The sequence below is a fragment of the Patiria miniata genome, unplaced genomic scaffold, assembly GCF_015706575.1.
Source record: "Patiria miniata isolate m_02_andy unplaced genomic scaffold, ASM1570657v1 HiC_scaffold_15, whole genome shotgun sequence".
NCBI lineage: Eukaryota > Metazoa > Echinodermata > Asteroidea > Valvatida > Asterinidae > Patiria > Patiria miniata.
The window spans coordinates 802,589-818,107 of NW_024037053.1; the positions used below are offsets into that span (position 1 = coordinate 802,589).

Below are 15,519 nucleotides of genomic sequence, written 5' to 3' on the forward strand. Positions count from 1 at the left end.
CACAATTACCTTTTCTCATTACTGTTTATGTTCATAAACAATATGACAGTCATTAAAGGGACACTGCGTCCTGTAGTCTGGCTCCCTGACTCGACGCTTCAGACGGAGTGAAACAATATACAGGCACCGGGGAATTGTCAGGCTAGGGAATCAGACTGGCCAGCTTTCGACTACTCACCGGTTTGTAACAGATTGCAAACAAAATGTGGACCAACTAAATTCGGTCAATTGAGGGCAGTTTTTGAAAGAGAAGTCATGTTTTTTTTTCCAACGATGGTTGGCCATTCCCAGAGAGAAATAAAATTAAAATGAAAAAGATGAAATAAAGGGATCTAATGCCTGATAACTGAAACCTATATATATTAATTTTGACTTTGACTCACACAGATCAACGATGGCACAACGACCTTGTCAAACGCAAAGTAGTCTCCGAAGGAAAGTTGATCCAATGTCTGCGTAACAAGTGCAACTTGATAGATCTGTTGGAATGGAACAATGCAAACAAAAGATTAGATAGGATACATATCGCTACTTTGTGGTAGGATGTCTTTTTTCCCCCCTGAGCCACGTTCCTTTTTTTTATGGAATAAATAAGTGTTTGGCCAGGGCCTGGTAGCTGATAACGTCCCTCGCCTTCAGCTCAGACCATTATTGATATCCAGGCCCCTAAGACATTTTTAAACATACTCTCTTGCATGTTAAACCAGCCAGGCACATAGTTATTCCCATTAATATATGTGACCTGTTCTGTCAAAAGCAGACGCTTCTGGGCAAAGAGGCTGAAATTGAGGTAGGGCCAAGAAACGCTGTGGGGGTGATTTTTTTTTTTGATTTTCTAATTTCTGCATATTTGTAATCCTGAACATGTCTGAAATATACTATAAAAGTTTGAAAACCCTAATTTGAACTCCAGATATAGTATTTTTGATGATTTGTTAAGGCATATCAGTTAAAGAAATGTCACTTGAAACAGGTCTTAAAATTGACCCCAAACTTTAACTGCCATTTTCTCCGTTTTCTACTTTTCGACACGATAAACTTCAAAATAGCATAACTTTGCCCAGGAATGACTGGTTTCAAGAATTAAACCACCTATTAAAAGGAAAATGTACATATTTCAACAATATGCAAAAATCTCATTTTTTGACCTTATGCCCAGAAAAGTCTGATTTTGAGAGAATAGGTCACATATACCTTTATGTTAAAAAGTCAAAATAAATAAATTACAAATTTCCAATGATTTTGCTCATCAATTTTACTTAACGAATACCTCTCTATAATTTTTACAAGGGAATAATTGTGTGCTTGGGAGGTGTTAAACACTATGTTTAAGACTGGTTGGAGTCTGGAATGCTGATAATTACCCTCGACAAACCCAGTCATAAATACCTATTCGGTCAAAAAATCAAACCTGCTGTATAACAAAGTGTCCAGCTCGTGAGTAGGATGTAAACAACTCCTTTATGGAGAAGAAAAGACTGATGATGCACAGATGCAGCTGTGGTGAGTGCGCTGTGAATTTAGGACTATGAAATACTGACTCACTGGTAGCATTGCACATGCCTACGCGAGGGTTGTGAATGTTCAACCAATTAGAAGGTAAAAGGCACTGGATTTCATGGGAGTCCGAATTTCATGCGATACTGGAAAAGTGTTTAAGGCCAGCCAGCCATGTCTTTATAAATCCATTTAAGACCGGCCACGTGACGGGCTCTCGACCAATGGGAATGGGTTAACTGTTATAGTATTCATGAATTATTCTTCTTCTTCTTTACCTTATCGATGTAGTACAGCGTCCCAAAGATGCTGCACGGAGGGAAGAGAATGGTGAAGATCAAATGCAGGGCACCAGCAGGAACAGGGTTACCGGTGAAATCAAGGACGATGGTGGGAACCGCTAACAAGATGGCAACCTTGAGAGGAAAAAAATATATCCAAATGTCAAGTTTTAAGATTTGAGTCCATGCACACTGGAGAAGCACACTGTATACAGCTCGTGATTACATTTTGGTACCGGACTATTTGGTCAGATTCCCTGACTTGGCATATTCATATATCATTGCACTGTTTGCGATTCCATCAGGGGTACCAGCCCACTTTGGTCCGATACCTTGACTTTACATGTAATATGTAAGGCATTCTTGAGATGGAACTGGGCACAGGTCGTAGTGGGAATAAATGCAAAAAAGGGAACAGGATGATTGTTTTGGTTTTAAGATTTATTGATATTTGTAATCTTTGATACGTTTACTACACATATTTCAAAGAAATAGTATAAAAATTGAGGAATAAAACTGTGCTTAAGGAAAACAAAATGGCATCTTTCATTTTCGCAACTACAAAACTCTGGCCTTTTTCTCAACACTTTACTTTTTTAAGTGTCGATAAATGCAAACTTTAAACTACCCTTATTTGTCAACGGAATGTTAGGAGAATTTTAGTCTCTTTCCTAATATCTGGAAACACTCATTTCGATCCCTGCCCAGTTCTGTCTCATTTTGCCAGAATGCTCCACATTTATCACTGCTCTCTTTGAAAAGCGATGGTTTCGGATGCAACATCGCAAGATGCAAAAATAAAAGCTCCAGACTTGGATTTGTTAAGAAGCAAGTCGCAAAATTGTAAGTTTCAGATTCTGATTTGTTATTTTACTATGGGAATAAATGTGTGCTCCGGAGGTTTTTATCACTCTGTTTAAGACCACTTAGAGTCTGGGTGCTGATAATTACCCGAACCGGAGGCGAGGGTAATTATCAGCAACCAGACTCTAAGCGGTCTTAAACAGAGTGATAAATACCGACCGAGCACATATTTATTCCCATTCATGAATACCTTTTCGGTAAAAAAATATCAAATAATTCGATCAAAAAATCCTGATTTTGTTCAACAAGTTCACTTCATGCTTTTTGAAACATCCCTCTAGCAAAATAATGGAAGGTTCAGCTGGCGAGTAAGATGTAAACAACCCTTTTATGGACATTGACGTGCGCGTAGCATGTTCTGCGCAATGTCGCGCAGAACGCACCTGGGGCGTTGCATTTTGAATTTAGAACTATAAAATTCTGACTCGCTGGTAGTGTTGCGCATGCCTACGTGAGGATTGTGAACGTTCAACCAATGAAAAGGTAAGAGGCACTGGATTTTCAGGAGTCCACATTTTATTGTGACACTGGAAAAGTGTTTAAGACCAGCTAGCCATGTCTTTATCATCCGTTTAAGACCGGCCACGTGACGGGCTCTCGACCAATAGGAATAGCTCAACTGTCTGAGGTATTTATGAATAATACTTGATGACTGAGAATACACATTATTAAACAGAATCTCTTTGTTGTTGGTGGGGCAGGGGGGGGGGGCATCCAGCAAACTCACATAGAAGAAGATGAACTGAGCGGTCGACTGACACGTCTTGTAGTCCTCGAAGAGGAAAGCCACGCAGTAGGAGAACACGACCAACAGCGGCGAGAAGATGAGCATGAAGACGATGTACATGAAGATGCCACCGCCCGTTGACAGCGAGGATCCGCCGGTGGCCGCGCTGACGGCGAGAATGACGATGAAGGAACACACCGAGATGAAGTACATTTGAAAGGTGTCAATCAGTAGATGGGAGCCCCAGTAGTTAGCCGTAGTGACCCCGGACACGCGCAGCTGGGTGCGCACTTTCTCCTGTTTGCGGGAAAAAACAAACTTGGGTGATGTATAAGTTGGCATATGGGGAAAAACCATAAAGCTGTATTAAATTACTAGAGCGCTAAGTCCTCATTCTTGCGCACGGAGACCCTTTGAAGCCACTCTGGGCACAGACATTTTGAGTTTATGTGCGTGTTTGTAGAACACAATCAAAATAGATGGACTGAATTTTAAAAGCGTACTCTAAATGCAACGCGCAAGTAGAAGATACGCAAACAATTAAGAGCGTCATGACGGTTAAAAAAATGTCACGGCGAAAAGCACATGCACAGCAGAGGGACGCGCACACATTGCGCTGTATGCGTAGAGCAAAGTGAAACACTTATTTGCTGATTGTGCATTTCGGTTTTGGGTGTATCGGCTTCGATGACGCACCGGTATGGAATACAAATGCAGATATGCAAATAGCCGTACAAAAGCCGTACAAAATTTCGAGATTTCCATAGGTTTGTGCACAAACATGGATGCGCCCATCAGGCATTACTTTGTACATCGAGTTAGCGCTCCAGTAATTTAATATAGCTCTATGGGAAAAACGCAGACATGGGAGTTGAACGCAGATTTCTAGCTGGTTGGTACTCCTGAACTAACCTTGGAAGATAAACAGGGGCTATACCATGGATACATTGACATGTAAGAACCAAAACTTCAAAATCTATTCTTGCCCGTGTCAGCAACCAGTGCAAATCATGGAGAATAGGTGTGATGGATTCACGTGTGCGAGTCCTGGTGACAAGTCTGGCTGTAGAGTTTTGTATACGTTGCAATTTACTATTTTGAGTATCAGTAATTCGAGTACTCTCTCCTGTATGCATGTTACCTGTTTCTCTTTGACGATGTTGGTGGTGTACCCAATGGGCACAAACGAGAACGCCATGGCCAGGAATAAATACAGGAAGAAACCCGAGTTGAAACCGTAGCTCGAGGCGCGGGAGGGGAACGGGTGGTTGGCCACGGTCAGGTTCACGAGGGTGTCTGCCGCTACGGCAACCAGCGCTTTGTTGAGGACGTTCAACAGGATGGGCAGGGAATGCTGGGCCGTGTCGTTGTACAGTGCTAGGAAGTCCGCATTACCCTGGAGGTCAATATACACCGATTACTGGTAAGATTCACACCCTGATGATGTCCCTGGGCATGCTTGATTTCATCAAGTTCTTCAGATTTTCAAAGGTGTTCACACAACAATTTCATTAGGGTAAATAAATAAGTCAATAAACCTTTCATTAGAGTAAAAAGATCCTAAAAATGAAATCATTTTACATCTCTTGACAATGATATCCATGACTTTACATAATAAAATATCCTCTATCGCTTGCATGGCGCATCTCTATGGAAATAATTATAATAATAATGTAGTGCTTTTTTTATACAACGCTTTATCCGGTTGGTTAGTGTGACGTCAGTTCAGTTTAAACCACGCCCACTGGCAATTAAGTAGCACTGGAACCACTGGAACCGGAAGCTAACGTAACTTGAGCGTTTATCCAATAGGCACTAGTAATCAGTGGTGCGTGCGTGTGTATGATGTCTTTACTAAAGAACCGGATACCAAAGTCTCAAAGCGCTTCACGATTATAACCCCCGTTTATCAGGCCATGAGACCAATTTTTGCAGCAGCTCGAGATCAGGGCAATCTGGTCTCTACCCTCACAGGTACCCATTTATACTCCTGGGTGGAGAGAGGCAATTGTAGTAAAGTGTCTCGCCCAAGAACACAAGTACCATGTTCTCTGTCAGGATTTGAACCCACATACCATGGCACGTGAGTTGAACACCGCAACCATTGGACCACAGCGCTCCATTTTGTACAGCATTTTGGAGGGCTATTAGCATAACTACATGTATGTGTTTATTTAGATTCGGATGCAAAAACTGAAGCTCATAAGGCCAAAAATGCACAGCCAGTAAAGAAGCCTTTCTGTACTGTGCAAACAACCCATATGTGCGTATAGATGCTTCGGACAGTTTTTTTTCATACTTCCATCTGTGCAGCCTCGTTATGATGAACTCTTTATTCACTCTTATGTTTTAATTTCAATACATTCTACCATCAAAAACATTCAGTGAAATGTTGGCGGCTAGGACACATCCAAAAATATTCTATGCAACAGAATGAAGAGTTAAGGCTTAATGGTTAAAAAAAAAGAAGTAAAGTCTTTCACAAGCCAATGTGGTCCATCAGGCAGGCATCTATCTCTGGTTTCAATAGCATGAAACAACTGAGAATATTTCTACTCCCCCTGGATGGGATGCTAGTCCATCGCAGGTTACTCCCCAACTAATGCCGGTACCATTTACACTCCTGGGTGGAGAGAGGCAAGTGGAGGTGAAGTGGCTTGCCCAAGGACACAACATAAAACCAGCAGCTGGATTCGAACCCCTGACCCTCTGATCATGAGTCACGAACCCTAACCACTAGGCAACACTTCCCACCAACGCTTAATGGACCTACGGTCTAATCTCTGTCTCTGTCACTGTCCACCAAATCCATGTTAGACATGGGGTTGAGGTCAGTGGAGGGGCATGCACTGTAGAGAAAATATCGAGGTTTGTGTTTTGACCATAGAGCTATATTAAATTACTAGAGCGCTAACTCGATGTACAAATTAATGCCCGGATGGGCGCATCCATGTTTGTGCACAAACCTATGGAAAGCTCAAAATTTTGTACGGCTTTTGTACGGCTATTTGCATATCTGCGTTTCAATTCCATTCCGGTGCGTCATCGAAGCCGATATGCCCAAAACCGAAACGCACAATCAGCAAATGAGCGTTTCATTTTGCTCTACGCAAACAGTGCAACGTGTGCGCGTCCCAGGGCCCTACGCTGCAGATGCTTTTCGCTGTGACGTTTTTTGAACCGCCATGATGTGCTGAAGTTGTCTGCGTATGTTCTACTTGCGCGTTGCATGTAGAGTACACTTTTAAAATTCAATCCATCTATTTTGATTATGTTCTACAAACATGCACATGACTTCAACATGTCTGCGCCCAGGACGGCTTCAACGCGTCTCCGCGCGCAAGAATGAAGAGTTAGCGCTCTAGTAATTTAATATAGCTCTATGGTTTTGACTCACATTTGTTTCCAGGCTGTTGACTACTGTAGCCATGCTGTGCGGAGCTACGGCACTCATATTACTCATGTCTGGGATTGAGGTGTACTGCAGGCCCATGCGCTTCAACTGGTCCAATAACAACTGGATATCTGTTGAGGAACATACCGGTACATTTAACCCTTTCCTTACCATGGGCGACTTTTGTCGACAAGAAGAACCCCCCTGCTGGTTCCCATGGGTGACTTTAGTCGACCAGGAAACCACACACAGAACACCCTCAACACAGATATATTCACTACTTTTAAGAAAGGTGACATGCTGATATGTTTGGCCGTCCATACATCAACCATATACCAGCTGTAAGAGTGTTTTCGGATCGTTCTAATGGTGTAGTTTATTTGTAGTGTTGCCATTACAAAAAAATGAGAAAAGTGCTTCAGAAGTATCCACGCACAAATTGAGGTATGGAGTGCCATTTGGTCATGTGGTAAAATGGCTTGCAGTTTGATAAATGGAACCAGATGAACAAACAGGCATAACTTTCTTATATTTACACATATGGACTACATTTTTACATCACATACAAGAGTAAGGTTCGAGGAACAAACTTCACACACAACACCTATGATTTAAATCACTCCTTGGCAGTGAAAATCTGGGTTGAAAAAAGTGAGTTTTGGACTTGTGGTCATTTTGTTCACGCTCTGGTGATTTCCGCATGACTGAGCAAACAATTTGGTCCTGGGGAGAGCCAAGTCAATAAACAATGTGGTAATGAAAAGGTTAAGGTATGTAAGACATCTGAAACACGTACGATTTTTGATAAAGATTCATGGGGTTCACAAAAAGCCATTACTATATTAATAATAATAATAATTTGGGAGGCTAATCATCCTTACTCGCAGCTGGGATGCTGAATTGCGAAGGACGCGGCTACAACGTGGTCGGGCCGCTGGCACGTAAAGGCGCCTATGGCTGCCGGCCACATCGACCCATATATGACCACGGAGCACAGCCTGAGATCGAAAGTGTTTGATTTTTCCGGAGGGAGGAAAACCGGAGGGCCCGGAGAAACACCATCGTGGCACAGGAGAGAACCAACGCACAACCCTACTCACATGTGATCCGCGGCCAGGATTCGAACCGTGGTCACCTTGGTGAGAGGCGAGCGCTTTACGCACAAGCCACCCATGCCACCCACTGAATGACTCCGTAATTCCACATGCTCTTTTGACAAAGAGCTGTATAAAGTTGCAACATGAGGGATATTGATTTCAGACAATGTTTGGTTCAAGCAAGAGAAGAACTAAACGTAATAACAATAATAATAAGTATTACCCTGGATCGGACATTTGGGAGGCATCCCCATAGACTTGTGCACACAATTTTTCAAACTTAAATGTGCCCTAACCCAATATTCCCTTGTCCTTTTTCCACGAATTTCGGTATGTTTACTAATTAGACCACAAGCAACAACTATAATCTAATTGCGACGGTAAAATTGTGCCTCTAAAGGGGGGCTGTGACATTAGGGAGACATGAAAATGTCTCCCTAATGACCGATGTCTCCCATCAAGCGAAGAAATTACGATAACGTGTCTCCTTAATGGTACCATTACTTATAAAAATAATAATAAATGGTTCTTATATAAATAATTAAATGTTAAATAGGTTTGTCTTCAGTGCAGTTTTGAACTCATTTTCAGTTCTTGCAGTTTTGATGGGTTGTGGGAGAGAGTTCCAGAGAGTAGCGGATAAGTGTGTGAAGGACCGATGTCCATACGTTTTGGTGTGAATGACAGGAGTCTTTAGCAACAGTGCTGAGCCAGAGCGCAGGGTGCGCGGTGGTTGATAGGGTTGAATCTCGCGAAGGTACGATGGTGACGAGCCGTCGATGCATTTGTACGTTACAAGAAGTGTTTTGAAGATGATGCGCTTATTGACAGGTAACCAGTGGAGATTGTGAAATATTGGGGTTATGTGTCCTCGTGATGGTGAACGCGTAAAAAGTCTGGAGGCAGAAAACATTCAGTCGCGAGATTCTGGGATTATTTCAACGATAGCGCCCCCTAGTGCCAGGTATAGACGGTTCTGATGATGGTTATTGGGAGGGTCCTCACATAGAAATAAAAAAACTTTGGGCGCAAGAGAAAGAAGAAAGTGTCTTTTTGTTTTGTTAACCCTAAAACCTTGAACACTTTTACTAGAAAGCATCCTGAAACCGCCAAACTCCACCAATTTTGTCATGCAAAAAATGTTGGTGTCCTGAGTCAATCAGAATCTACCAATGAGTTCATCAGAATCCACCAATGTAGTACATATTAAACTGTTAAACTGTTTGAGATCCCGAGTCCATCAAAATCCTGCAGCACCACTAGACTTACTGTCCTGAATCCATCAAAATCCCCCATCAAAATCCCCCAACTTTTTCAATCCATCAAAATCCCCCATCAAAATCCCCCAACTTTTCAATATGGAAGCATTCTGAATCCCCCAAAATCCTCCACACAAGGTGGGTGGATTTTGATGGATTCAGGTACGTTGGGGTTAATATTTAGTTTTATTTTCTCTGACTTACCCCCGCCCGATGCCACGTTATCCTGGTAGAGCAGAGGGCTGAGGGAGGGCAGGGAAGACGGGGGATCAGTCTGCAAGTACATGCCGGGGTCAAGGGTCAGGCTGGTGGGGTCCTGCACCTGGCCCGTGCCAAAATTAATGGTGGTAGCCAGGACGACAGAGAGAGTGATGTAAATAATCGGGAAGACGAGCCGTGTGACGTAGGTCTGCAGGAGATGACAAACAAAAACCAAAAAAAGAGAAACAATAAATTTTGGTGAAATACAGCCGTGTGGTTGTGAAGGGCGAGTTTTAAAGGTTACGTAGCACTTTATTTTGAATGACACTACATGCACACAGACCGTTCACGTTGTCGGGGGCAAAATCTTATCTTCATGCAACTTTCAGGATTTATTTCCCTTATAATATTACAAGCATGTGCTAAAAATTGTTGTGATATGTTCATTACTTTTCGTTGTAATTGGAAAAATAGGCCTAGCTACGAGCATTTTTGAAAGTTGTAACACTGGCGTTTGCAATATCTGTCAATCTTTTCAAGCCTCACAAATATTAAAAAGGTTCCTATCCATTATGGTGTGCAGTAAAAATATGGAGAACAGCCTCGTTCGCAAGTTATTAATTGATAAATATCACCCTTTTTGCCGGCTTCAATTGGTCGATACCGAGACCCACACCGAGTGACGCTAATGAATATGCTAATATGTGCTTCGTCATTGTGTTGCAAAAGCCGAAATCAGTCATCCATAGCGCGCCTAGGGAGCTGTAGGATCTTTGCTGAAAAATCATGCATGTGGGTTTGGTCGGCAAAATATCCTCGTCAAAATTTTCCTAGGAGATAGTTCAAGGTGTCACACTAGCGTTTGCAACAACAAATTAAGCTGAAATTCGGAATATACTTAGATGATATAAGTGTCCAACTACTCGTGAAATAACAACTTGAGTAAATTCCTAGAAATTGATATAAATACATAGATTTGGGGACGTTTTCGAGCGATTTCTTCCCGACTTGAAGGTCAGCTTTTACAGTAACCAGTACTGACGTTTCAGCATCGATGACCACAATTTTTTCACACCGGGATTGCATAAATCTGCATGCTTAGATATATCATATCTTCATATGCCATGTTAATATGACTTTCCAGCTTCTTTGTAGCACTAAAAGGGAGAAATTTCAACATTTTAGTTTTTATGCTAATGAAAATTTCTATATTCACGAGCCAAAACTTGATGTCGTTCAAAGGCAGAACAGAAGTGTCTCTATAGCTTTGTGTACAACTATATATATCAAAATTTTCTTCATTCTTTTCTTCAGACAAGTACGCCATTCATGACACCATTCAACCCATCACCACTAACTTACCGCAGGATCACGCAACATCTGCTTAAAAAGCAGCGTGCACAGGCCTCGCATCTGGTAACTGTTGGGCTGCAGGGGACCGGTGATGAGGTGCTCCACATTCAGCGACATGGACTCAATGGTATCTCCTGCAGTGTTGTAGTTGGCACCGGCGTTTCCGGTGATTGGGGTGGTGTCTGGAAAAAGGGGAATAAATCAAAAGCATGATAATACAGAAAATTTACAGAAGTTACAGCCAAAACAATGTTTAAAAATACTGCAAGTAAAACTTGCGCGATCCACCTGGCATCCTTGCAGTTTGTATACACTTACAGGCAGTTTATATAGCAAGAACAATTTTCAGTGATCATCCTACCAGCAGGTACCAGTTAGCAGTTGAATGGGGAGTATGGGTGGAATGGGGAGTTTGGGTGAGACACCAGACTAACATTGTCATTAGTAATTCTCAGCTGAGCTCTCCAGAGACCTCATAAATATCCATAATGGAAAGGATTTGTTTAATGTCGGCCTCTCTCCACAAAGCACCTTTCAAGTTTGGTTGAGATTGATGACTGAACTTGATGGGTTTTGGTCCTTTTTTTTTCATTTTTCCCATAAAAGAATTAGGGTAGGGGCTGTCAGAATAGGGTAGGTAGGGAAACCGGAAGCAGAAATATTTCTTTTTGGCCTAAGGTTCATAAGGAGCTTGTCAGAAGCCAGGCATTTGCAAGTAGTAATACTGAGCTGAGCTCTCCAGAGACCTCATAAATATCAATATTGGAAAGGATTTTTTTTAATTTCGCCGAAATTAACACTGAGATTCTGCAAACCTTGCAAATCACTAGGGGATCACGCAGAAATTAAACTGTTTAAAATGTTTTGTTACAAATCATTACACAAACCAAAATGAAAGACAGACTCATTCTTGGTTGTTACTGGTTGCCATGGTAATTACCTGTTGCATTCTGGTCGCCCTCTTCCACTTTGTCCTCTGCTTCCTCGTCGTTCAGTTTCAAGAAGACTTCCTCCAGCGTTGTCATGGAGACTCCGTAAGACTGGATGCCTAGTTGCTTGGCAACTGTTTCACCACTTTCCTTGCTAGTGTTTTCTAATGCTTGAAACAGATCTGTATCAAAATAATTTTGTAACATTCATCCTTCTGTAGTTGGTAATAACTTCCCGCAAATGAATTCGCAACCGTTACAATTCCATCTTGTGTATAGTTATATGCGGTACCCGCTGCTATGTACATCAGATTCGAATCGGCCAACCAAGCCTGTAAGCTCGGTGGTCGAGTGGTAAGACGTCAGCACAAGAAAGGAGGTTGTGGGTTCCAGTCCCACTCGAGTGATTTTTCCAACTTTCACTCGGGAGGTAACACACTGAGTATACAGTGTTTAAACGTCGGTGAAGTGCAAAACCTAATTTGATTTACATCACCCTGACGCAAAATTCTCAATTTCCTGAGTTTTACCTGGGAATTTGTTGCTGGCTTGCAGTGGCAGTGTGTAGGCTAGTTCCATGCCGTGACTTCGTGACACCTCACCGTTGGGAATCTGTGCTGTAATCAGCTCAGTAATGCTATCCACATCTACATCTTGCTCTACGACCATTCTAGAACAAAACCCCAAAACAATAGAAATAAAACACATCCTCTTGTTAAAGATTTCAACTCTGTCATGATTGACCGTAGCTGGCTGGAATTGGGTTGCGTATTAAAAAAAAAAATGCTTTTACAAACATACCAAATTTCAGAAAAGCCCGTTATTGCAAAGAGAATAGCAAATTTCTATGCTACGCAGCTCCACATAATCATACCCACACGATAAAAATTCAAAACTGATGTAAGTAGACATCTGCGTGGAATGTACCACCAAAAAAAAAAGGGTCTCTTTTAGCAAAATTCTGCTTACCCGAGATGATATCCAATACCAAAGCGATTCTTCAAGAAGAGTGAGGATCCATAGCAACGAAGACTGCCCTTTGACATCACAGCTTTCCAATCTGCAAAACACATAACATAAAACAAAGTACATAACTGACTGCAAAACTCTGGTACCAAACTTAAGACTAACATATAAAAATGAAATACCCTGATGCATCAGTCACCAGACTACTAAAACATAGACAAGGGTTTTTTAAGAGGCGAAGAGAAAGTTTAATTTCCAACTATGTTTAATCATACCTGGACTAACCTTCATCGAACGCATGCTTGTTTACCATGGCTGGATCATTTTTATGTGGAAAAATCATGCACAGTCTGGTGCCTAGCCATGCTTTGAAATGAGCATTTTGTTTTTGTATGAGGTGTCTATTTGTATGAGGTGATATCAATCCATTCCTTGCTATGGCTGATCGAATCAGAATACAAGAAGCAAGATCCTCCCAGGGTCTACTCTTGTCTGGAGGTTGACACAAAACCCTGGGAACGAGGTTATTTAGATGAATGTGACCTCTGACCTGCCAAGATGTCTGCCTCATCCATGAAGTGTGTGGTGAGCACCATGATCCGTCCCTGTCGCTGGTTTTTCAAGAGATTCCACAGCTGCCGGCGAGAGTACGGGTCCATGCCGCTACTCGGCTCGTCCAGAAACAGAATCTTGAATAGGAAAATGAAAGAAATTGTGACAAACAGTCCACGTGATGAACTGTCACTTTAAAGGATCTTGAAACTTGGTACATGTATAAACATACACTCTTGTTTTACTATACTCCCGAGGACAATGCTTTGTGTTTTCCTTTGTCCCTGTAATATAACACTCTTCCATAGGCTAAGCACACAAACCTACTACAGAGGACCGTTTCCAACAAAAGACCCAACTCCCGAGGATTGAAAGGATCTGTTGTTCTCCCTTTGTGTGCCTGTCCTCGGGGGTTATGTAGAACAAGTACATTCCATGCAGGTATAACAATGAGAATGTGCTGGTTTCAATGGGCCAGGTTAATAGGGGAATAAATGTGTGCTTGGCTGGTTTCAAACACAATATTTACGACAGCTAAACATCCAAAATTCTGCCAACTTTTGGTGCTGAAACAGCTGTAACATTTGAGGTTTCTGCCTGAAATGACATCACACTTTTGCTCATGAATATGGAAATTCACATTAGCATAAAAACCAAAAAGGCACCAAATACCCTTGAAAATGGCAAAACAAAAATTGAAGAAAAGGGTTAAATGGGACACAAAGGTGCATTTCAAGGACTGCATTAACCCTAACTCCCTAGCGTCTTTTACTAGGAACTGGACCAAGTCCATCAAAATCCATCAATCACTGTGCGTCGAATACAAAAATGTACATGACATAATGGAACTCACCACTGACGCACTGGTTGACATTCATGGACTTGCTACACATGGCTTTTATCACAATAGCAGTACAGGAAGCTAGGCAAATTCAATCGGATACCCCTAGCACTGCTTCAGGCTATTAGGCCCAAGTCCATCATACTCCATCAATATTTAGTCACGCCAGGCCTTCTGGCCAAGTCCCCCCAAAATCCACTAAAATTGGGGGGGGGGGGATAGATTTTGATGGAGTTGGGGTGGTTAGGGTTAAAGAAATTACATTGCTTTATGACCCTTTAATAGATTTGTTTCATTTACCTTTGGGTCACCGATGAGCGCCAGTCCGACGCAGAGTTTGCGTTTTTGCCCTCCGCTGAGATCCTTGGACTTGGTGTTTGCTGACTCTTCCAACATGGTCAACTGCAAGATTTTTGTCACCTGATCAAGAAACAATACATTTTTCACTTTTTTTGTTGTTACAGTTATGGGAATGATTAAGTCATGAAGAACACGGCTAATGACTCAGGAAGACCGCTGGCCTATGTTGCTAATGTTTGCCAATGTTGGTGGCAATCAGTCGGTTCCATTGGTGCATCCAGGGGGGTGCGGAGGGGGTGCAGTGAAAGAAATTGTCTCAAATAAGGCCATTTTTCACTTGTGAGGGCCCTTCCATCCCCCGTGGCACAGCCTCAGCCCCCCCCCCCTCATGACTCGTCCTCGTCCTCGACCCAATTGACTCACAACCCAGACTCAGCCTTGACCCAACTGACAAGATTCTGACTCGGCTTTGACCAAATTGACTCACAACTCAGACTTTTCCTCGACCCAATTGACTCACGACCCAGACTCAGCATTGACCCAATTGATTCAAGATTCTGACTCGGCTTTGACCCAATTGACTTACGTCTCAGACTCGACCTCAACCCAATTGACTCACGACCCAGACTCAGCCTTGACCCAATTGACTCAAGACTCAGACTTGGCTTTGACTCAATTGAATCACAACTAGGTCTCATACTCAAGCCGAATGAATCGTGACTTGGACTTGTCCTAGACCCAATTGACTCACGACTCGACTTGGCTTTGAACCAAGTGACTCGGGACGCAGACCTGACCCAATTGACTTACAATTTGAACTAGGCCTTGACCCAATTGACTCAACAGACTCAAACTCAGGGTTAAACACATCTGACACACCACTTGGACTTGAACCAAGCGACTCAAAGACTCAAACTCGACCTAGAACCAAGTGACTCCAGGCTTGACTCAAGTGACTCGACTAAATCTCTGAGAGAATGTGACGCTGGTTTCCAAAACAGCGGAAGCTTTTTGGAAGGCTCAGGACAAAACCCAAACAAAGACCACTCAAGGATTATTACCTCAGCATCTTGAAGCTTGGAATGGACCCCCTGTCACATCTAACAGACCACTTGGACTAATACTCCAACCAAGTGACTCAAAGACTCAAACTCGACCTAGAACCAAGTGACTCCAGGCTTGACTCAAGTGACTCGACTAAATCTCTGAAAGAATGTGACGCTGGTTTCCAAAACAGCGGAAGCTTTTTGGAGGACTC

The 15,519-nt window shown here is 42.4% G+C and overlaps 1 protein-coding gene across 1 annotated transcript in view; it reads right to left on the minus strand.

Moving 5' to 3' along the window:
* The window catches only part of LOC119722321 (ATP-binding cassette sub-family A member 5-like), a 39,242-nt gene that overhangs the window by 8,943 nt on the left and 14,780 nt on the right, over nucleotides 1–15,519 (minus strand). The window contains exons 12-23 of the mRNA XM_038192369.1: nucleotides 14,262–14,381; nucleotides 13,119–13,257; nucleotides 12,572–12,662; nucleotides 12,133–12,272; nucleotides 11,614–11,784; nucleotides 10,683–10,855; nucleotides 9,324–9,528; nucleotides 6,767–6,894; nucleotides 4,511–4,765; nucleotides 3,370–3,666; nucleotides 1,776–1,913; nucleotides 384–479 (exon numbers count right to left, since the gene is read on the minus strand). Of these exons, the coding sequence (XP_038048297.1) occupies nucleotides 384–479; nucleotides 1,776–1,913; nucleotides 3,370–3,666; nucleotides 4,511–4,765; nucleotides 6,767–6,894; nucleotides 9,324–9,528; nucleotides 10,683–10,855; nucleotides 11,614–11,784; nucleotides 12,133–12,272; nucleotides 12,572–12,662; nucleotides 13,119–13,257; nucleotides 14,262–14,381 (1,953 nt within the window). The remainder of the gene's footprint in view (nucleotides 1–383; nucleotides 480–1,775; nucleotides 1,914–3,369; nucleotides 3,667–4,510; nucleotides 4,766–6,766; nucleotides 6,895–9,323; nucleotides 9,529–10,682; nucleotides 10,856–11,613; nucleotides 11,785–12,132; nucleotides 12,273–12,571; nucleotides 12,663–13,118; nucleotides 13,258–14,261; nucleotides 14,382–15,519) is intronic.